At 38.7% G+C, this 23,889-nt stretch overlaps 1 protein-coding gene across 7 annotated transcripts in view; it reads left to right on the top strand.

The window, feature by feature from the left end:
• The window catches only part of setd5 (SET domain containing 5), a 140,905-nt gene that overhangs the window by 59,288 nt on the left and 57,728 nt on the right, over positions 1-23,889 (top strand). For all 7 annotated transcript variants that reach the window (XM_080181713.1, XM_080181702.1, XM_080181708.1 and 4 more), the window contains 8 exons: positions 4,876-4,981; positions 8,492-8,703; positions 9,171-9,229; positions 12,633-12,820; positions 17,860-17,898; positions 19,953-20,195; positions 20,654-20,802; positions 21,413-21,530. In XM_080181713.1, the coding sequence (XP_080037839.1) occupies positions 4,876-4,981; positions 8,492-8,703; positions 9,171-9,229; positions 12,633-12,820; positions 17,860-17,898; positions 19,953-20,195; positions 20,654-20,802; positions 21,413-21,530 (1,114 nt within the window). The remainder of the gene's footprint in view (positions 1-4,875; positions 4,982-8,491; positions 8,704-9,170; positions 9,230-12,632; positions 12,821-17,859; positions 17,899-19,952; positions 20,196-20,653; positions 20,803-21,412; positions 21,531-23,889) is intronic.

Here is a 23,889-nt window from a genome sequence, read left to right as displayed (position 1 = left end):
ACAACCTGGCTGATTGTGACCTGAATCTGACTAGCAGTACACTGTTCTGATTACAGAATAGCATGAAAGGGGAATTTCACAGTAACTTCATTGCAGTGTTAACGTAAGCCCTACTTGTGACTAATAAATAAACTTTAAAAAAAAGAATGGTCAGAAAACATGGAATATCCACATTTAAAGAGTCTTAACTTGTGCATGTAAACTGTAGGAAATACATTAATGCAGTGTGTTCTTTTATGAAGAACACACAGCATTAATACTTAACTTTGGTCTTTCTTCTGTACAGTCCCTGGTGAAAAGAATGATTAACTCCCTAAATAGCCAGGAGAATAAATGCCTAGGGCTTAAAATGGATGAGGAAGGATCAAAGGGTTTGTCTTGGCTGAGTTTGCACTTAGGTGACAGTTGCTTTTTAGACAATACATTTTTGTAAAGATTTCTTCCCTATTTGAAATACCTCACCTGAAATTGGGAACTTGCCACATGGACAATCACAGACACATGAGGGAATAATTCAGATGGCATGAGGGAAGGTTAAACCTATGCTCACCTGACAGTTAGAAGTCAGCCTCGTAGGAGGAATTTTTTGCTAAAGTCTCCCATGAAGACCTGAATTAACCTGTTGAATAAGCCTGGTGGGCAACATTGAACTTCATGTTTTACATGTCAAAGTTTTACATAGATGCCATGTTCAAGGCAGATGCCTGCCATATATTTATATTTAATGGGGAAATCTGAGTTTTGATGCAGCAAAGTTGAAGAATTACTGGAGGTTGGGGTATGAGAACACTCGCCTAAATCCAGCACTCAGTGTTGTCAAGCAGGGCTGCAATCAGTCGCTGCTAAATTTCCACACATCATTGGCCAGCCCATCTGTCAGCATGGTATAATATCAGTTTAGATTATAGTTAGCTGCAGTTTGTATTTACATAGTGCCATTAACACAGTATAATGTCATGACGTGCATCATGTAGAGTGGTGCCTTAATGGAGGAGAGAGGAGCAAAAATGTTTTGGGTGGGATTCCAAATCTTGGGGCTTAGCCTTCTAAAGGTATGACTGCCAATGGATGGCAAAATGAAATTGTGAGTACTGATGAGACCAAAGTTAGAAGAATGCAAAGTTTTTGTAGGACGTTACCAGAGAAGGAGGTGCAAGATCATGTGTGCAGTTCTACTCACCATATTACAGGAAAGGCATAATTGTTCTGGAGGGAGTACAGAGGAGATTTACAAGAATATTGCCAAGGCTTGAAAATTGCAGCTCTGAGGAAAGATTGGATAGGCTCGTTCCTTAGAACAGAGGAGACTAAGTTAGATAGAGTGGACAGGAAAGACCTGTTTCCCCGAGCTGAGGGGTCAATTACCAGAAGACATAGATTTAAGGTAGTTGTTAGAAGGATTAAAGGGGACATGAGGAAAATACTTTTCACCAAGAGAGTGGTGGGTATTTGGAAATCACTGTCTGAACTGGTAGTTGAGACTGAAATGCTCAACTCATTTCAACACTTCAGGATCTGCACCCAAAGTGCTGTAACTTGCAAGCTTATAGACCGAATGTTGGAAAGTGAGACTAAAACAAGCAGCTTGTTCCTTTTTCTCTGATTTTTATGGCAGACATCATGGGCCGAATGACTTACATAACTTTTGATAATTTTTATATGGTTTTGTGGAGAGATTTTTAACATAAGGATGAGAATTTCAAATTTATGGGTTACTTGATCAGGATCCAAGGTGGTTAGCAAGCACAGAGATGATGAGTGAAAGGCAGATAGTGCACGTCAGGATACAGGCAACAGACCTTTGGGTGAGTTCAAATTTGTAGAAGGTGGAGGACTTGCCAGGAGAACATTAAACTAATGGAATCTGGAGCAAACAGAAACATTCAGCAGTAGATGGGATGGAATAGGTGCAAAGATGGGCAAGATTAAGGAAACTGAAACAGGCAGTCTTGGTGAAGCAAAGATTATGGGATGTAGCTCAGGGTCAAATTGGATTGATAATATTGTAGAAAGTTTTTTTCAGAATTAGACAGTAGTCAGGGATGGGGTATGGAATTGTTAGCTTGGGAGCAACATTTGGGATGGGTGGAAAGGGTCAGTGAAAGACATTTTCTGTCTTTGTTTGGGTAAGTATTTGGTATCCAGTCGTGGATATCAGGTAAACAGCGTGACAAATTAGATGCAGTGGAGTGAACAAGAGAAACGTTGACTGGGATAGAGCTCCTGTTGTCAAATAAATGTGGAATCCCATGATATGCTTTCAGATGCTGCCACCAGGAGGGGGTATGGTACGGGGGGGGGGGGGGGGGGGGGGGGCAGCGTGTAAACAAGAAATAGGATTAAGACATCAGTGTATTCACCTAGCTAAGTAAATACTAGGAAGTCCTGTAATGATGCTTAGACTTGATGTTTAAGCTTAAACTCCTCCAAATACCCTTGCCTGCATGGTTGGAGGGAGTGGGGTTATTGAACATTGGCTGGAATTTTACCACCTGCCCGCCACAGGAATCGGAGCAGGCGAGGGGCAGACAATGGGAAGAGCCATTGACCTTGGTTGGCATTTTACGTTTTTGGAATGAGCGATGCCGTAAAATTCCACCCATTGCGTTTTGACATATTTTGCCTAACTTCTTGGACTTGGGTAAAATGGGGTCCGATACAGGGGAGAGGATAGGTTGTGACTTCGTATCAGATGAACATTAACTCTACCTGATTCCAGCATCCGCAGTATTTTGCCTTTATAAACTCTGTATGTATTATTCAGTAGATTATTTTGGAGACCATTAGACTGAGTGAATGGTTTCCGCAAATGTCAGATAGGTAAAAAGCCTAGCCTTCTTCTTAGTTCTTGTGAACTTGCACTTAATAGAGTTGAGCTGTCAGCTTCTGCTTTGATGTGTTGCAACTTGTGTATGTGCAGAATTTGTGTTCTACTCTTGGGATTCATATTGTAATGTGTATAGGGAGGGAAAGAGGTTTGTTTTCTGTTTAAATTAGGTTGCTTTTAGTGGTGGTTACTAATGGGTCGCACATTCAACATGCAGAAGCAGCAGCTTTCCAGTGTTACTGTTTTCTGTAATCTGAGTTGTGGGGTGAATGAGGATTAAAAGCACGTGAAAAGGTTCATTGAAACAGGACATTGTGATCAGGAAGAAAAATGCCACATTTTATTTTGTTGTTGGTGACCTCTGCTGGTGTGATATAGAATAGAATTTTTCCAGTATATGACATTGTGGAGAGTATTCTTGTTTCTGCCTTTCTGTGTACGTAACAGGAGAGGGGAGTGTGATGCCACTGTACATTTAAGAAGTTTTTTTTTAAATCATGGTGTCTGCAGTTTGTCAGTCAGCCTTCGTTGTAGTACTGGCTGCCTGCTTTTATTGCTGCTTAAACGTTTTAAATGGAGTTTTGTTTACTTTTACTCTGGGAGTTTATGACATTTTCATATGTTTGGGGAAGAACGATTGACAGGCTGGATGACAAGAGTTCTTACTTTCAGTTTTGGGCTGCTGGCTGCTATTTTAGTTAGAAGGTATTTTACTTCAGGCTGGATGCAGTGTTCTGTCTCTTTCTCCCTGATGTTTTGGAGAGGAGTTCTGACTTCAAGTTTGTCTGTGTGTGTCAAGAAAGCTGCAGAACCCAGCCAAGGGACCAAGTTCCAGCATCATGTGAGCATTCTTTTTTCAGTGCTAAACCTGTGGTAGATATTTGTTTATTGGATTTGTTTGATTGGAACAGAATTATCCATTAGTGTTTATACAGTGTCATTTTTTTCTCTTGTTTGTAATTTGCATTAGCTATTGTTATATGTCAGCTGTACTTCCAAATAAACTTTGATAAAATCTGCCTAGTGGGTCATTTGAATCATACCTGAAGTGAAGCATCTCATGCTTACCCTAGTCAAATTCAAAGTGCAAAACTAATGATCCAGTATTTCATAATTATCCAGTATTTTACATTTCATAAAATACTTTGAAGTTTCTGACCTGGATTATGACAGGAGTATTGAAAGTCTGTAATAATATTTGACTGTCAGCCTGCTCCCCGTTACAGTGAAAATATGTGTATTTTTGTTGTTCCCTTCAAAACCTCAGAATGTCAGAAAGCACTTTAAAGTCGTTAAAGTACTTTGAAGTGTAGTTATTGTTGTAGGAAAACTATGGCAATGAAACAGATACTGTGTTATTAGCAATGTTGGTTGATTGATCAATATTGACCAAGAGACAGAGGAAACCTTCCCTGTTTTTCTTTGACTAGTGCTATGGATTAATTTCACATTCACCTAAATTAACTTTTCTTTAATGTCTCATTTACAAGATGGTATATCTGATGCACTGAAATGTGAGTCTAGATTGTTCTCAAGTCTACAACCTTTGAATGCTAACACTGAGGCAGGAGAAATATTTTAACATATAAGTAAGGGGTATAGTAGCATAGTGGTTATGTTACTGGACTAGTAAGCCTGAGCTAATGATCAGAAGGTGAGTTTACATCCCACCACTATTGGAAATTTAAAATAATTGAATCCAATTAGTTTTGAATAAAAAAGCTAGCCACAGCATTAGTGTGTGGTAAAATAAAATCCATTTGGTTCACTAATGTCCTTTAGGGAAGGAAATCTGCCATTCTTACCCAGTCCGACCCACACCGATGGTTGACTCTGAGCTATTGTCTGAAATTGCTAGAAACCTGCTCAGTTGTATTCAAGAAGGTGACTTAATTACCACCTTGAGGGCAGTTAGGCTTGGGAAAATAAGTGCCAATCTTATTAGCTGGAGGAAAACTCCATTTGATGTCCATAGGATTAAGTATTGGTAAGAAAAATGAAACTTCATGAGAGTTGTAAGCAAATTGTTTTTTGAATTTTTTTTGTAGCCCAGAGTCGGTGGAAGCTAGTCCTGCAGTTGCTGAGAAGAACAGCTACCCAAATCACAACTATGGGAGTGCACAACATCACGGGTATAGAGGTCTGCCATATGCAGTAAGTATACAAGTTCTATTTCACTCAACACTATGTATATCCTGTCTGGTTGTGCTAACAAATTGTAATTGATTCGATAAAAAGAAAAAATTTTTCAGATGCATGAAAGTACATCGCTTCTCAAACAGCCAGGTGAATATTTATGTTCCAGAGCTCGACATGTGAAGTAGTAGGGGTGTGAATTGGGAAAAGGTAGTAAATGAGATTACAAAATACTTAAAAGGGAGGAAATGAGAAGTAGGAATTAAGGGGAAATGAGGAGTAGGAGTTAAGGGGAGCATCTCAGACTGGTTAGTATTGGGTTGCAGTGTCCCACAGGATTCTGCTTTGTTTAAGTTCATTTAATAGTGTAACAAGTAGGCTTATATTAATTAACATTGCAATGAAGTTACAGTGAATATCCCCTAGTCCCCACACTCCAGCGCCTGTTTGTGTACAGTGAGGGAGAATTTAGCATGGCCAATGCACCTAACCATAATGTCTTTCAGACTGTGGAAAGAAACCAGAGTACCCAGAGGAAACCCACACAGACCTGGGGAGAACATGCAGACTCCGCACAGACAGTGACCCAAGCCGGGAATCAAACCCAGGTCCCTGGCACTGTGAGGTAGCAGGACTAACCACTGTGCCACCATGCCGCCCAATTAGTATGGGCCCTATGTGCATGGAAACTTTAATGCAAGTGCTCATGTCATGCAACCCAGGAACCAGAGGAACTAAGAAATCAGAATTGATTTAAAAACTGGAATTGGCTAATAAGTTGTGTAACTTTGGGGATGAATAATGAGCAAATAGTTGAGGGAATTATAGCTGATTAACATTAGGGAGAACAATTGCAGAAACTAAACTAAGGATCCATCTGTAAAATTATTCAGTCTAAAATACAGCATTGTGATGAATAGTGGTCATGGTTGTATTGGGGATTAACCAAAGAAAGATATTTGAATTTTAGTTAGCGATAAATTTAATGAAAAGCGAATCTCTATTTAGGTTAGCATCTAAAAACCTGGTTTAATTATTTTGTAATTCAGGATTTGCTGCTTTTTTTCCTGAGGAACATACCCAATGAATTTATTGCATTACACCAAATACCTTGCCATTTGAACCAAAGCACAGTTGTAATATTGTAATCACTTAGGAAAGCATCAAAATCTCACACTATCTGTATCCCACACACTTGTTTTTTTTTTCAGGAGTACATTAATATAGATGTCGTTAATATAGATATGGTACACTAATATAGATACAGTGCAAGTATTTGCACCTTATATTTAATATTTCAAGTCACAGAAGGATATAACGTAAAAGAACACTATTTGGCCCATTGTGCTTCTGGCAGTTTTTTGAATGGACTTTTCAATCGTCCAACTCCCTGCTCTTTCCCCATACCATCAGGTAATGTATTTTTCTTTTTAAGGATTTATCCTGTTCCATTTTGCAGAAGAGTAGGTGCAATCAACTGGGCCAAGCTTGAATTGCATCTTATAATCCTTAGTAATAAAAGAATGATCGAAGGGAAGTGGCTGTATCTATACTGACATTTATTATATCACCCTGTTTAATGCTAGGTATTCCATGTGTCTTTCAGTAGTTCATTTCGATCTTCGTTTAATGTGTAAATTTTAAGGAACTGTGAGGGGGAAGAAACATTGAGGTGTGTTAGTGGTACCAAGTTGAAGAGCATGAAATCATACCGAATGGAATTGTTGGACATATTTTCTTTGAAATTCACTAAGAAAGTAGACCTTTGTGCTCTTTCCTTAAGTGCACATCCTGCCCTAACCCATCCCATTTCTTGCAGAGAAATTGGTAAAGATGCAGAAAAAGAACAGTAATTCTTGTCCTGTTTTCTGAGCTATTTGGTATGATACATAATAATAACAGCAAAATACTGTGGGTGCTAGAATCTGAAACAAAAATAGAACCTGCTGGAAACTCAGCAGGTCTGATAGCATTTGTGGAGAGAGAATAGAGTCAGATCTTCCTGACCCGCAGAGGCCACATAAATAGCACAAGATCAGGAAGGCACTATAAATTGGAATTTGCAGTCAAAAACCCTAAATGGTTTACTTTCCTGTCTTCATTCCTGCTCTTTATTGGAAAATGAAAATCCAGCCCTCTTACTGTCTACAGATGCTGTCAGATCTGCAAAATATTCCCAGCCTTTTCTGTTATAGTAAAATTATTTACTTGTCACTGGCTATGTCTATGTAACAGTGCTATTGTGCCACAAGCAGTTGACTGATTTCTAGTCCACTATGTTTTACACCTTCAGGATCTGTTTTTATTAGTTCCATACTTGGGACAATAATAAAAACATTCCTAATTGCTACTGAAAATGTACTGTGCTGCATAGTTTTGATGGCTGCTTTTGTCATGAAACAAAATGCTTTTACTCGTATCTGAAGATTATGCTTGCATCTCAAGACCCCAGAACGCTTTGTACCTGATCATGCAGTTTTGGTTTTGTTAAAGGAAGGATAGCTGTGGGTCTTAATTTTTTCCAGCTAAAGTACTATATTCATATGAAGATGAGTCTATATCACATTCAAGATCATTTTAATGCTGCATTCCAAACATTTCATCTGTACAATCTGTTAGCTTTTATAACTAGTCAACTCTAGCATACTTGGTAATGAGGCACCTGCAAGTTTTACCACAGGATAATTTCCGACTGGTGAGTTTTCCTCTTGGCTGAGATACTATTTTCAGGAATACTTGGGGAGTAGTTTAAATATTTTCACATGTCTCTTAGCATCAAATTACAAACAAGCCATTGCACTTATTGTTGAGTCATTGCCTACTCTCAGGAGGTATAAGGGAATAGGGGCCCAAATAAGCAGTTCCTTTAAGCTTGTAGGGAATAGAAATCTCAAAGGAAAAAATTAAAAACAGGTGCTGTGTTGTAGTTAGAACTGGAAATACTTGGGAATGAAGAGTAATTCAGTCAAGCTGCTTTCAGAGTTGCTGATTGTTAACTGTGTAAAGTGTAGATGTAACTTCCTTTCAAGGGATGGAGTTTGATTGTAATATATTGAACCTATCTTCCTATCCAACTTCAGCAGACCAAGACAGAACCTGCTGTACTTTACCATCTAATTTGGAACCACAAAATTCTTCGATTCAAATCAAGGAATATTTCAAACTAGTCTTCAAAGTGAAGACTAGTTACAGGGAGTGAAATCTTTCCCAACCTCAGTGTTGGATTACTCTGCACTCTGGATAAAACAGTTGACCTTAGAAATGGTTAATGTGAAGTTCTAAGTTTGATAGTTGTTTCTTAAATGAGTGAGGAAATGTCAACACGCGTTGTAAAGAAAATTGCAAATGATTGTATATTGACTAATATTTGCAAATAAGAAATTGGTTAATATTGTTGCTGTAATAAGATTTTTTATTCACTGAAATAAAAAGCCAACTGTTGAAAACTAGTTGTCTCAATGCTTCTTCATGTATTTTTAAAATCTGTGTCACTATGTGTCCTCATGGTCTTTATTATTGTGTTCTAAGGACCACAACTATGGTGCTCCACCACCTCCAACACCCCCAGCCTCACCACCTCCACAGACCATCATTGCCCGAGTAGAGTTGAATAGACTACGTTGCCAGCGATATGATGATAATTCTGAGGATAGTGAAAGTTCGTCTGAGGATGAGAACATTCCCTGGTGTCATTGTAGCTTAACTCAGGATGGTTTTATTATCGCTTGTGAGAACTGCAGGTATGAAGTGGCACTGAATGTTGAGGGTTTGTTTTTGTAGGGGTGGGGATATATCATTGGTTTGGCATAAACTGCATGGTGTTAATTCGCTGATGGGACACCTCCCTATAAAGAAGATTATCAGTAAAAGCCAGTTTGACTGCAGTTTCGTTAGTGTTTGCAATTAGTTGTTTTACGTTTGCAAACAGTATTCAGCATGATCCATGGAATATGTTCAGGGTTATTTTTGGTTTTTAAAAAAATCTTTTAAAAATCCCTAAATTGTAGTACTACTTAATGAAAAATCATGGTAGTACTAAATGGCCATTTTTTTTTCAATTTACTTTTACGTGGTAAAGTAGGACTAGATTTCTGAACAGTCTGCCCTAATCCTTTGAGAGGAGCTGAATCAATATCGGTTTAAATTCTTCATTACACATTTGGTCCTCAGTAATTCATTGTGTTGTAATCTGTGTTGATATTCACAGGGGACTGGATAGGCGGAAGGTCATCAGACTCCAGCGCAGGAAGCAGGAGAATGTGTCTGGTAAGGGGAAAAATTTTGCAGACATTTCTTTCTGTTTTCATTTTATTATTAGCTACAATGGAGTACAATTATGGTGATTTGTCAGTAATGTTAATGTCTTTTCACTGCTGCTGTATTTGGATTTTTATTTTGAAAGACGGTTAGTAATCTCTAAAAGACTTGCTAGGAAGTATTGCTGGGGCACCATTGTGTGATAAAAGTTGAGCTAAATCAGTGGATCTTAGCAATAGTGTCAAGCCTTTGCACTGCTGAGGGTATTTAACTCTTTCACAATAACCATTACAATCATACATTTTATTAAAAATAATTTGTTCCCATTCCAAGCAATTTTATACAGTTCTGAAGCTTATTGAATATATTCTTTTTTTCCAATATTTAACTGTTGTTCATCTCTAAAGCTTGTTTCTCTGTCACAATTGTTAATTGTTCAATTTGGATGACATCACAGATGAGCAAAAATGCAAAATGCATTGATTCACCCTGTAAACTGTGGCACCTTTCAAAAAAAAGGTTGATAAAGACTAACGAATAAACACTCCACTAAGTTTAGTGTCGCACATGCTACAAGATCTCGAGCTTGAGATCCTCTCCGTGTGATTATAGCTGATCTCAAGAAGGACAACAGTCGGGGCATTATTGTTGCCCTTGATGTCCTTGAGCAGGAAAGGATTACAAATTAGCCAGTGCAGTTGTAGATATGCATGAGCTCTAAAGTTGGAGTCCACAATGGACATCTGAAGTTAGAGACAGCAGATTGCAAGGTAATTGAAAATAAGGAGTGTATCTCTTAATCTGTAAATTGAGGGATACAAATCTAAAACATATCCAGAGATAATGTAAAGCACTAAAATATTCAAGTATTGTAATATATAAATTTTTGTACTGATTGATGGTTTTCAAAAATCCAAAAATGTTTCTACTTTGATTGCATTTAATAAGTGAAGAAAAGGAAATTAAACACATGCAATAGTTCCTGGGTGCCTGAACTCCTGTAACTTCAAAAGGAAGCATGATGGTTGAAATAGTACCAGGAACAACTTTGGTTGTTTGGCTAATCCATTTCAATATTGGGAAAGGGTTGAAATGGACTTGTAAAATCAGGAGCAGTTGGATTAGATTGGAACAGTTGAGAGGCATGATCAAGCGATTGAAATGAGGGTAATTTTCAGTGAATTCAGACTGACAACGTATTTGCTTTGTTACTCGTGAAATTGGAAGCCCCAGAATTGGAGTGTTGGGTGTGTTATCTGTGTATTGCCTTGCCTTCAGTTATTTTGTGGAATAAATCCATAAGATATGTATTCTCCCTTCTACTTTAGGACAGATAACGCCATTGCAATTAGAGTGAAGGTATAACTGATTAATGTGCACTTGAGGCCAAAAGCGCAAATTAAAGTTGTCGGAATTAAAAGGGATTCATACTTAATACCCAGTGGTTACAGCAAGCCCTTTTTGGGACACAATGGAGATCAACACATTCCAATGTCGAGGCATTAATTTACAGTTTTAAACAGATCCATCCATACAGTCAGGTTTCTGCCCTGCCAGAGTCCTGAAACAGCTCTTATCAGTCACAAGTAACATCCTATGTAATTGTGACAAAGGTAAACTACCCCTCCGCATCTTTCTCAATCTATCTGCAGCCTTTGACATGAACCGACCACAGCACTTTTCTCCAACACCACTCCACTATCATCCAACTGGGTGGAACTGCTGTCGCCTGTTTTTGTTCTTATCTATTTAATTGTAACCAGAGTATCACTTGCAGTGGCTTCTCTTCACACCCCTGCACTACAACATCTGGTGTCTCGCTGCGTCCTTATCATCCCTCCCCCCCTTCCTATTTTTCAGCTGCACGCAACCCCCTGGAGACATTGTCTAACTGCATATCTGACATTCAATACTGGATGAGCAGAAGTTTCCCCAGTTAAGTATTGGGAAGAGTGAAACCATTGATTTTGGACCTTGCACCAAATTCCATCTGCTAAGTAGTCCAAGTATTTTTAATCTTGGTATCATACATGATCTCGGGCTGAGCCTCTGACCACATAGTTGCGCCATCACGAGGACCTTGTTTCCAAATGCCTCCTACCTATTTCTGTAGTCTCCTCCAATGGCACAACCCTCCAGAATATCTGTGCACATCATCAGTATCCGTACCTTCAGTCGTAGAGACCCTAAGCTCTGAAACTCCTTCGTTACATCACTCCAAGTCTCTACTTCATTTTCCTCTTTTAAGATCTTCCTTAACACTGAGGTCTTTTATAATGCTCATGTGGAGTGCCTTAGGATGTTTTATTATGTTAAGATTCAATACAAAGTTAAGTAGTTGATAAGCTACAGAACAGAGAAACATGTATAATCTTACTTCTTATTCAGCTTCTTTAGATAAATTGGTGTTAGGCTCATGCCAGCGTTATGTCCATTCGTACAAATCAATATGTTTTCTCCTTGTTTTTCTGCTCTGTGTTGTTGATTGAAATCCTCATTCATTTATTCTCCAAAGTACCTTATTCCCCAAAGTACTGGTAATCAAAGTACTAGTGGGTGGCATGGTGGCACAGTTAGCGCTATTACCTCAGAGCGCCAGAGATCCGAGTTCAATTCCTGTCTGTGCAGATTCTGCACGTTCTCCCCATGTCTCTGTGGGTTTCCTTTGGGTGCTCTGATTTCTCCCCATAGTCTGAAAAACATGCTGGTTAGGTGCATTGGCCAAGCTAAATTCTCCCTTAGTGCACCTGAACAGGTGTTGGACTATGGCAATTAGGGGATTTTCACATTAACTTCATTACAGTGTTAATGTTACAACGTTATGGTTCAGGTCAGAAAATCCAAAGTGTTTTATAAAGCCCGCCTTGATCATAAACTTTGCATCTTGAATTTGGCTAGGATAAACATGATAGGCTTCCCTTCAGTCATGATTCAAATCACCCATTAGGGAGCTTTTGTCAAACAAAGTTTATTGAAGAATATAGTTAACATATAAATTTTCTCACATCATGTAATAGGCATAATTTTTTCATAACAGATATTCTCAACTGTGCATTTTTCAGCTCTCCACAGTTTGGTTTACATTTACTTTTGCTCTTGGTAAAACAATTGGCAAACCACAATTTATTCTTACACATATTGTTGTTAATACTTGATATTGAAATAGAGAAAAGAAAGTTTATTATATCTGCTTATCCAGGGAACTTTTGCATTTGTGACAGCTGATTTAACTCACTGATACAATGTCTGTCTTGTCCTGTTGCTGCATTGTATTATTGAATATTTGGGGGATAATTTTCTTTGAGTCCCTTCATGTCCGGTTAAGGCAATGAGGCAGACAAATTTCCCAGGAAATTCACTCGATTTACTTAACTCCATGCTGAGTGAATTCACCTTTTCCCTGAACTCACAGGTGGAGATAGCAGCGCAACTGAGAGCGGGGACGAGGAAGTCTCGCCCTCAACAGTGTCATACACCGCAACACAACACACACCCACCAGCATTACGCTCACAGTCAACCGAGTGAAGAGAACAAAGGCAAAGAAGAGAAAGAGAAGCACGGAGAAAGCAAGAAATGCCCCCAAAGCCAAAAAAATAAAGGTAGGTATTTCAAAAAGAACTTCTCTGCCTGGAGTGCAAATTCAAAGTTTTGGGAGAGTTTTATTTTTCTAAGGCTTCAAAATAGTTATTATTGCAACTTGAACATTTGAAAATGGAATACATAACTTCAGAGCAGCACAAGATGTAATTTTTATATTTACTTGAAGCATAAGTTTTTAAATTGACATTATGGAAATGTAATGTTGTGGCTATAACAGAGACCTGGCTCAGAGAAGGGCAGGAATGTGTATTAAACATTCTTGGAATCAAAGTGTTCAAGAAAGATAGGAAATGGGGGCGCAGGGGTGGCAATATTGATGGAAGAAAACATTGCTGGAGGAAAAAGGGATGAGCCAGAGGAGTCAAGGACCAAATCTATTTAACTATAGGTAAGGATCAAAAATGGTATACTATTGCTCATTGTAGTCTACAAGCCACAAACAAGTGCTTAAGCCGCAAAGGAACAAATTTGCAAGGAAATTATATGAATTGTAATTAGATGAAATGGGGGAAATTCGATGAAATGGGGGAGACCCCCTCCCCCATTATAACTATCTGAATATAGTCTGGGATAATAATGATATGAAGGGCAGAGAGGGGCAAGAGTTCCTAGAGTAAGTTCAGGAAAATTTTCTGCAGGATATTTTCAGTCTGATGAGAAAAGTTCTTGAGAATGTGGCAGGCCAAGTGGGATCAAGCATCAGTAGGGGAACATTTAAGGAACAATAATCATTGTGTCATAAGTTTTAGGTTGGCTCATGGAAAAGGATGAGGAGCAATTCAGAGTTAAGAGTAATTAACTAGGGAAAGCCAGCTTCATTGAGGCAAGAGTGGATCTGCACCAGGTAGACTGGAATAAAACGTTAGCAGAAAAACTACCTAAACAACGGGCTACTGTCAAAAAATAAATGGTTTGGACACAGTCAAGATATACATTCTCAAAAGGGAAAGGTGGAGCAAACAAATCCAGAGCTCTTTAGATGAAAAAGGCAATAGAAATTAAGATAAGGGAAAAAAAAGATACATGTGACAGATGTCTTAAGGGGATGCAGGGGCAGAGGGACCTGGATGTATAGTGCTTAGATCATTGAAGGCGTTGGGACAGGTGGAGAAAGCAGTTAAAGCATATAGCATCCTGAGCTTTATTAGAAACATAGAAAATAAGAGTGGGAGTAGGCCATTCGACCCTTTGGTGCTGCTCTGCCATTCAGTATATCATGGCAGATCCTCGAGAGGGTCATTGAGTACAAGAGCAAAGAGGTTATGCAAAACTTAGACAAGACACTAGACCTCAACTGTACTATTGTGCAGAGTTCCAGGCACCACATGATAGGAATCATGCAAATGCATTGGAGAGGGTGCAGGGGATATTTACAAGAGTGGTTCCAGGGATGAGAAACATCAGTTATGAGGATAGATTGGGACTTTCAGAGAAGGTGGCTAAGAGGAGATTTGATAGAGATGCTCAAAATTTTGAGGGCACTGGCCAACATAAATAGGGATATATTGTTCCTGCTTGTAAAAGCATCAAGAACAAGGGGACATAGAATTAAAGTGATTGGCTGCCTCCTGCACTATAATGATTCTATGAATAGGCCAAGAATGGATGTCACCCAAAGAAATTGGAATCAAAGGTTGGCAGGCTAAATTGTAAAATGGCTGCCTTTAAAGAAGAGAGAGTTCGTGTCAGTTGAGGTATATTCCATGAAGGGGAAAAGTAGAGCAAGCAAAACCATAACACCCTGGACAGCAGAAGTATAGGGATTAAGATGAAGAAGAAAAGTCTGCTCATGAGAGGTGGATAATACAACAGAGAATAGGTTGAATATAGAAGATTAAAAGGTTAATCAAAAAAAGCAAGGAAGAGATTCAAAGGTAGTATGAAAAGGGCAGCTAACACAAAAGGGAATCCAACAGCCAATCACGTGCATAGAAGTAGTAAGAGGGTGTTAAAAGGAGGAGTGGGACTAAAACATGGAGGCGGGGGCATGGCTGAGGTAATAAATGAATACTTTGTATCTGTCTTTACCAAAGAAGAAGATGCTGGCAGGTCATGTTAATAGAGGATTTAATTCGGATGCTAGAAGGGCTTAGATTGATAAAATGGAGGTAATGGATAGACTGTCTGTACTTAAAGCTGAGAAGGCAGGAATGGATGAAATGCATCTGAGAATACTGAGGAAATTGAGAGTGGAAATTGCAGAAGCATTGGCCATAATATTCCAAGGTTCCTTAGATTCAGGAATGGTCCCACAATTGAAGAATGCAAAATGTTACACCTTTGTTCAAAAAAAAAGGTGGAAAGTTAACCCCGGCAACCTCAGGCCAGTCTAACCTCAATAGTGAGAAAACATTGAGAAATGATTATTTGGGACAAAATTAATCCACTTGGGCAAATGCATGAGTTAATGAAAGCCATTAAGGGTAAATTATGTTCAACTAACTTCTTTGATGAGGTTAATGCTGTTGACGTGTGTATGGCTTCTTCAACCACACCTTCCAAACTTGCAACCTCTACTACCTGACCATTTCTTCACTGTCACTGGGTCAAAATGCTGGAACTCCCCAATATATCTTTGGGTGTTTCCCACAGCACATGGACTGCAGCGGTTCAAGAAGGCAGCACGCCACCACCGTCTCAATGAGGAATGGACAATAAATGCTGGCATAGCCAGCAATGCTCGCATCCCACGAACAGATAAAGTACATGGATTTTTAAAAGGCATTTGATAAAGAGCAACAAAGTTAGAGCTCACGAATAAAGGGGATAGTAGAAATATGAATACTAAATTCAGAGTGACAGAAACAGAGAGAAATGGTTACTGGGTATGTTTGGGACTGGAGGAAGATTTATAGTGTGGAGTTCCTCAGAGGACGGTGTTACGATCCTTGCTCTTTATTATATATAGACCTAGATCTTGATGTGCACGACATCATTTCCAAATTTGCTGACAGTACAAAACTTGGAACTGTTATGAATTGTGAGGAGGATAGTGTTGAATTTTAAAAGGAACGTAGACAGGTTGGTGAAATGGTCCAATAAATGACAGATGAAATATGAAGTGATTAATTTAGGAAGAATGTAGAGAGGCAATATAAATTGAAGGAGCAGGGGGTCCTTTTTTAAAATTCATTCAAGGAATGCAGGTGTCACTGGCTGAGCCAGCATTTGTTGCCCTTCTCTAATTGCCCTTCAACTGGGTGATTGCTAGAGTATTTAATAGTTAACTACATTACGGTGAATCTGGAGTCACATGTAGGCCAGACCATGTATGGATGGCAGATTTTCTTACCTAAGGGACATTAGTGAACTAGAGTTTTACACCAGTGAACAGATTTTTTTTGTTGAATTAAAATTTCACTGTCTGCCATGATAGGATTTGACATGGGTCCCCAGATTATTGCCCTTGTCTCTGGGTTGTTAGTCCAGTGACAGTGCCACTATGCCTGGTATCGGAGGGTATAGATATATAAATCATTGAAGTTGGCCTGAAAGTTTGAGTGCCTCTAATAAAGCATACAGCATCCGCGGCTTTATTAATAGGCCATACGAATACAAAAACAAGAAAGTTGCGTTAAACTTATATAAAACACAGGCCTGGTCTCACAGTATTGACTGTGTCCAATTCTGGACACCCCACTTCAGGTAGGATATGAAAATAATAGTGAGAGTGCAGAAAAGATTCACAAGATGATTCTCAAGATGAGGAACATCTGTTATGTGGATAGATTGGAGAAGTTGGAGCAGTTTCCTTGGAGAAGAGAAGCTTGAAAAGAGATTTGATAGTGGTATTCAAAAGTTATGAGGGTTCTGCTTAGCGTGGATAGGGAAAAATGTTTTCCTTACTAGTGGAAGAATCAGTAGCAAGAGGGTACAGATTTAAGGTAATTGGCAAAAGGAGCAGTGACAACATGAGGAAATCTTTTCCATGCATTGAATGGTTAGGATCTTTAATACATTGCATGAAAGGAATTCAAGAGAATATTGGATTATTACCTGAAAAGGAAGAATTCACTAGGTGAATTGCCCCTTAGAGAGCCTGCACAGACACAACAGATGAACGGCTTCCTCCTGTGATTCTGCCTGTAGAGCCCTTGACAGTTCCCAAGGAGATTCCAGGGGATTGGCAAGATTTTGTGCAGCTGGGGCCAAGCCTGCTGTGTTTCACAATTCTGTGTTCTGTGTTTTGTTCTATATCTGATGACTGATTAGCATGTAATTTTTGTAACTGTATGCTGACAAAGGAACATGTCTGTAATGATAGCTTTTCCTTTAAAAGCTGATGATATTTTTACAAGTGGAGGCAAGGTGTCTGCTCTGTGTCAGATTTGCATGGGATTTCCCCCCGTGTAGCAACATTTGAAAATTCATCACTTACAAAGCAAATTTGGAACATTAAATTTAATTGAAGATTGCAGGATGCATTGTCAGCAGATTTCCCTTCTACCGTGTGGTGGAGAGAAATACCTATTCTAGGTTTGCCATAATAAATTGTATCTGCATATACTGGGCAGGGAAGATTGGTGGTGTGGACAGGGTGGGGTGGGGGTTTGTTTGGGATGTTATTTTCAGCAGATTTTCCCTGCAGATTGAAGACATGAAGTAAATGATTATTCTGCCTCTTCTTCCAGGTACCATTGTAGAAAACACAATTCACTGGAGCATACCAGAAACAAAGCTTTGGTATATAGTTATTTTGTTAAATTCCATTAAGAAGCTGTTTAAGAGAACTTGCTTTGTTCACTCTCGATTTTATCTAAAAGTGGTTATGATTATTTCTCCGTGAAGGAGCTTGTACCCTATAAATGCAGTTATCTTTATATCTCCATGGCGAATTTAGTTGGGAGAGGAGTTGAGGCCTAATGTGGATGAACTCCCATGAAAACATAGGTTCTTGGTTGATTCCCCAAGGTTTGCTTTTATTTTGAAAAGCATTCCTGGGTTTGAGAGGCTTAAATTACATTGGATAATTAACGAGCACAAGCAGAGCTGATTAAGTGGTTCCACAATAATTTTTCTATGATTTTGTTGTTTGTAGGCCTTTCGAGAAGGATCCAGAAGATCCATGAGGATGAAGGTATGGGTTGAGAGAGAGTTTTACATTTATTTCAAAATGGCCAATCTTGGCTAAGTAAAAGTTTCTGCTGTAATTTTCAGATTTGGGATTGAGGGCAGGATTTTCTAGCCACACTCGTCCCAAGGCAGTGGTCCTTTGCGTGGCCTGTGTCCTGCCCGCTACGATTACCGTGGTGCACGGGACGGGAAGATTCCACCCAGCATCTCCATTCGAGCTCTTCTGGGCTGGAACTTCCATTCGTTGCTATTGCACACAGTTCTTAAATTGCTGGTTGATCTGTAAATATCTAATTTGCAGAGTTTTCTTTTGTTGGCTTCAGATGTAACATCCTTTCTTCCAAAATTCCATTTAGCCACTGACAGTCCCCTCTGTCCCAAGCTTTGATAGGCCATGACAGTCCTTTGTTGCTTTTTAATTAGATTGAAGCGGTTGTCCAAATCTACAGCGAAGTCCTATTTTGTTTTCGAAAGCCTTTCTAAATGTGAGTTGATCTGTAATTATACTTTCTCCTTTTTGTTTCGCAAAAGGTCTATACTCCATCAATAATTAAACACATCATCTTCTTCAGGCTTCACAACAGTACAAGCTCAGAATCTTCAGTCTTTGTTTCATTTCATAATCAACAGACTTTTAAAGCCTAAAGCTTTGAGGTTAATCATTACTTATTGGTTGACTTATTTTATTTTTCTTCAAACTCTCCCAAAATTGTTTTTTCCATGTATTTTTAATTTGATTTTTTTGAGAACTTTTCAACAAAATACTGATAATGTTAGAATGCCCAGTGAGTGGGCAGATCCTGTGCTGCTTGGCTTTTGCCAAGACAGGTTTTGAGCCAGCCGCTCAGAGATGTATAAAAATGACTTGTCTGCCTGCTTTCTTCCTGTCACTGGGGGCGTTAAATGAAGTGGGAAGCTTGCCTGAGCTCAGTTGCTTCATTGACTTATGTGGGTGAGATCAGACTGTGGGAATCACAAGTCTGACTTCTAGTTCCTTCACTTCCTTGCGCAGTGTTTATTATTGATACAGTCTTGGTTATTGATGCAATGTTCACCCAAGTCCCAAATGTTTGGAATCTTAAACATGAATGTGTAAATGCAAGCACATCTGCCAAGCACAAGATTCAAAATGGAATGATTGATATTGGACAAGCAGATTTATAAATCTTTTTATAAAGGTTTAGCTGTTCCAAACAAAATAATTTATATTGAACATCAACAGTTTGGTCATAGCCATTATTTTTAATTTTCTGTCTTGAAAAATTTGAGGTGCTGAAATAAAAAAGATAAAGAGATTTGATTAAAAAGCTTGGACAGAATGAACGAAGAACTGTTTCCTCCAATTAAGGAGTCAGTGAGAAAGGCCTTCAAATTAAAATTGTCATTAAGACAATGAGCAGAGAAATTGGGGGAAAAATATTTATGTAGAGTTTACACAGCTGAAAACTATATCAAAAGGGTAATTGAAGCTGAGATTTGCATTTCCTTCAGAGAAAATTGGATAGAAATTTAATGAAGAGGATGACGTAAGTTTATGAGGAGCAAGAAGAGATAGGCTGTTGGGTTAATTATGGATTATTCTAGCAAAGAGCTGGCAAGGACACAGTGAGAAAGTTGGTATATACTGTGCTGTAAACTTTGGTGGTTTAACCTTGTTCCTTCGGTCAGAAATCAGATCAGTTGAGGCTGGTAGACTTTTCCGTAATAGACCAGGGGCTGGATTCCCCAACCTCCCTTGCAGCTGGGATTCTCCCGTCCCGCTGGAGTGAACGGAGATATGGTAGGGCATGAATAGTCGGAGAATTCCAGCCCAGGTTTCCTTCAAGAAGTATTCCATGTTGCACTGTAGAGTGGAAATGTTCACATTGGGATGGGGGAGGGGAATTTAACATTATCATTTTTCTGAGAAACTCTACTCGCACTCTAAGTGGAGTAATATTCTGGAACCAGATGCAAAAATACTGGGAGAGTTTGAAGGACCTACATTATTGTTGACAATGATCTTTCCATTTGGGAAGCAGACTTAGTTTGTTCAATGTTGCTGATTTTTACATTTAGAACTCATTATCAGAGGCTCACGCGTTGGATGAAAATACAGCAGAGGGTTGGGAGAACCGGATACGCCTTTGGACCGATCAGTACGAGGAATCCTTTGCAAATCAATACAGTGCGGATGTACAGAACCTTTTAGAATTGTATCGGTTAACCATGAAAGACTCTGTGGGAAAAAATGTGGTGCTGGACACTATTAATAAAACTGAACTGGCCTGTAACAACACAATTCTTGGCTCTCAGATGCAGGTAAGTGGTAATATCTCAATTGTGTTCAATTATATGCAGGTGGATGGCATCAATTGGTGAACACAAATAAACAGACACTTACTAAAACTTTGGGGTGGTTTTGTTAGAAGGTGTATGCTTCACTGTAAAGAAATATAAAATAGGAAAGATTGGCTCCAATTGCATCTGTTATCAACAACCTTTCTGGAATAGAACAGTCAGAATTAACTTAAATTATCTACTGCCAATTCAGGAGTATAGTCAAGAGTGGATCTACTAGATAGTTCTCATGTGCTGTGCGTTTTAACCTGTAATGCTGTCTTTAATTTTCTAAACTAAAATGTAGCTATTTAGTCTATTTAAAGTTATTTTTTTCTCAGTTATACCTTATGTTGTAAAGTCAATTAAACCAGCAGGCTAGTCCACATTAGTAGTAAAATAGTAGCCTTTTTATCTATGTATTTTCTTCCTGTTGATAGCTGCAGCTTGGTAAAGTCACAAGAGTTCAGCGGCATCGCAAAATTTTGCGAGCAGCTAGAGACCTAACACCGGACATACTTATTATTGAATATCGTGGTAAAGTGATGCTAAGGCAGCAGTTTGAAGTTAATGGACATTTCTTTAAAAGGTAGGATTGCGTTGAGTCTGAGCCTCTGGTTGCTCCAATAATGGTAACTTTTGTGGTTTTTGACCTTCCCAAAATGGAGCCACTTTTGAGGATGTCAAGGCAATTTAAGCTAAAAAGAAGTTTCTTTCTGAGGTCAAGTGTGAACCACATCCCCACAACTCACTGGTCATGTTGATAGCACTATAGTGGCTAATGCACTACGTAATATGATTTATTCTCTGGCCTGTGTTGATTAATTTTTCAGTAAGAGGAATGAAAATGCATTATGCTTAGCTTTAGTACTTTGATTAATTCTGCATCTTGCTCCTGATCTTCATGTGGTTGACACTGTGAATGTGTTGATGCTGGATCAGACTAGAATCATAGAATCCTTGCAGTGCAGAAAGAGGCCAGTTGGTTCAGTGAGCTTGCACTGACAACAAACTCACCTGGACCCATCCCCGTAACCCCACATATTTACCCTGCTAACCTCCCTGCTTAACTGCTGAGTTTTCTCAACAGTTCTTGGTTTTAATGCATTTATTGAGCACACGTGAAGGACTTCTGGTTTGGTAAAATAACTTCCAATTCAGAGTTAAGGAATCTTATTTGTCACCTTCGTGCATTACAGACCCTATCCCTTTGTGCTCTTCTACTCAAAATTCAATGAAGTGGAGATGTGCGTTGATGCTAGAACGTTTGGGAATGATGCACGGTTTATTAGGAGGTCCTGTGCTCCCAATGCAGAGGTCAGTTTTTTCTAATTTTAAGTGTGTTTCTACCAGTTCAACTGTATATATTATGATAATTAATTGAAATAATTTTTCAAGAAGTGATTAAAAATTAACTATGCCTATCATGGTGCTGTGATTGTGAATAAAAATGTTCATTTGCATTGCTATACAAATACCTTCTTAAATATACACATTGTTGTCATGTGTTACTGTTTATTCACAATATTTGCAGGGCTATATATTAAGACGTTAAATTATGAGGCAACCCGATATAAAGATTATTTTGCCCATAATCGATCTACTGGACCAAATTGAATACTTCTAAAATAATAATGTTAGCATTTAATGAATATATTAATTTATTATCTGAATGAATTGAATCCCTAAAACCCATTTATTGAGTTGAGAAAAAATAAGAATTCTTTGACTTGACTACTGAGAATGGATGTTACTGTTGTCAATTTAATGGGGCAAATTTGGCTAGAATCAGCACAGAATGAACACCTCATATAGTGGTTAAAGTACAGAATAAAGATAACCAATATCAATTTATGTACAGTGTTGGCAATTTGCACTCGACCTGACTCCACAATATTGTCATGATATCCCGAACAGATGCCAAAAAGCCATTCGCACGTTTTTCACTAATGTAACTCTGAGAATTTTCTAGTTTATTTGGACAATTAGTTATAGAAGCATAGGTCTTTAAATAGACAGCTTTGACATTAGTATCAGAATGATTAAGTTAAAAATTCTTTGCTGTGATGTGGAGCAGACTTCCTGACCTAAGCACCTTGCTGTCTTTCCTTGCTTCCCCAAAATGCGAGACAATGAAGCAGCTATGTTCTGTACCTACAAAAATATACCTCTTCCCACTTCTTGTTTGGGTTTCCCTCTGCCTCAGAAAAGCAGCCAGTATAATCAAGGACCCCATGCACCCCGAACATACTCTCTTCCACTTCTTCCACCAGAAAAAAGATACAAAAGTCTGAGATCACTTACCAACTTACTCAAGAACAGCTTCTTCCCCGCTGCCATCAAACTTTTGAATGGGCCTACCTTAAATTAAGCTGATCTTTCTCAACACCCTGGTGATGATTATAACACCCTCTCCTTTCCTTCTTCCCTATGTTCTCAATGTACGGTATGCTTTGTTTGCATAGTGCTGTATCACTGTATCCCAATACATGTGACAAAAATAAATCAAATTCTCTTTCTCGGTTCCCCCCTGGAAAACTTGAGTAGACTTTGCAAGTGCCACTGTGTCTGCTGGAGGAGACAGAAGAATAGGCCACAATTTTCCTTTAGAATTGAGCTTGTCCCTTTGACAGCACAGCCAATGATTTCCTATAAAGGATGTCAACTGATGTAGTAGGAGATCTGTACTAGTCCATGGGAGTGTTACAGGTTTTGAGCCTGCAGGTCTTTGGTATGGTAATGTTAGTCACATTCATAAGCAATATGAGTGTTATAGACTCTTGACAGTTGCCATATCCCCAGCATCTATATGCAGTATCTTGTACGATTGGGCCGAAGGGCCTGTTTCCATACTGCATATCTCTTTGACTCTAATTCGAGATGAAATATATGTTGACCTTGCCAGGGACACCCACTTCCTATTAAAAAAAAGTATTTTTCAAAAAGTATGTCCTGGGGTGTAACAGAAAGAACCTCCAGCAATCCAAACTGATATTGTAGCTTTCATGTTTGATAAAACATGCTTTGCCAATGTTTCTGATGGCAGACTGAAATCCTGTAGTTAGATGGGGCCTGCTGCACATTTTAAGCTATTTTGTTTTGCAGACAACAAACCTGAATAACAGATGAAAAACATCTTGGTTTAATTAACTCAATGGAAGAAAACATTAAGCAAAACAATCTTCTTTAGCAGTCTTGATTAACTTTTCATGAGCAACCTTTGAATGGATCAGCTCAGGGCTTGAGATGAATAAATTTGCACTTTTGCTAAGGCCAGGCTTTCTCCCCAGACCTAATTAGTTGGTTGGCTGAATGCTCCATGTCTCTTTTTCACATAGTTTTGAGTGTTTACAAGAAGTAGGAGTGCAGGACCTGCAATTCCTTCTCCATTCAGTAGGCTGCTCAAGTCGAAACAATTAACCCCACCTTTTGAAAGCATATTCACGGCAGATGTTTTATACTGAGCTCACACATATAGAAACATCCCCACATTAGGTGCCAATGTTCACTGGAATCTCTAAATCTCAATGTGTACTGTTATATGTATCTAACCCTTTAACAGCCTCATTTAATTCAGTGTTGGCATTTTTATCATAAATTGTTCTAAGATTCTGCAGAAACAGCATAATCAGAATGCCAAAATCATCAAAGTAAGATCTTTTCAAATCTGCTGCAT

Source organism: Carcharhinus amblyrhynchos, chromosome 3 (assembly GCF_965287045.1).
Source record: "Carcharhinus amblyrhynchos chromosome 3, sCarAmb.v2.hapA, whole genome shotgun sequence".
NCBI classification, from domain to species: Eukaryota; Metazoa; Chordata; class Chondrichthyes; order Carcharhiniformes; family Carcharhinidae; genus Carcharhinus; species Carcharhinus amblyrhynchos.
Note: the sequence above shows the minus strand (reverse complement) of the source record. Positions and strands in the feature narration are given on the sequence as shown.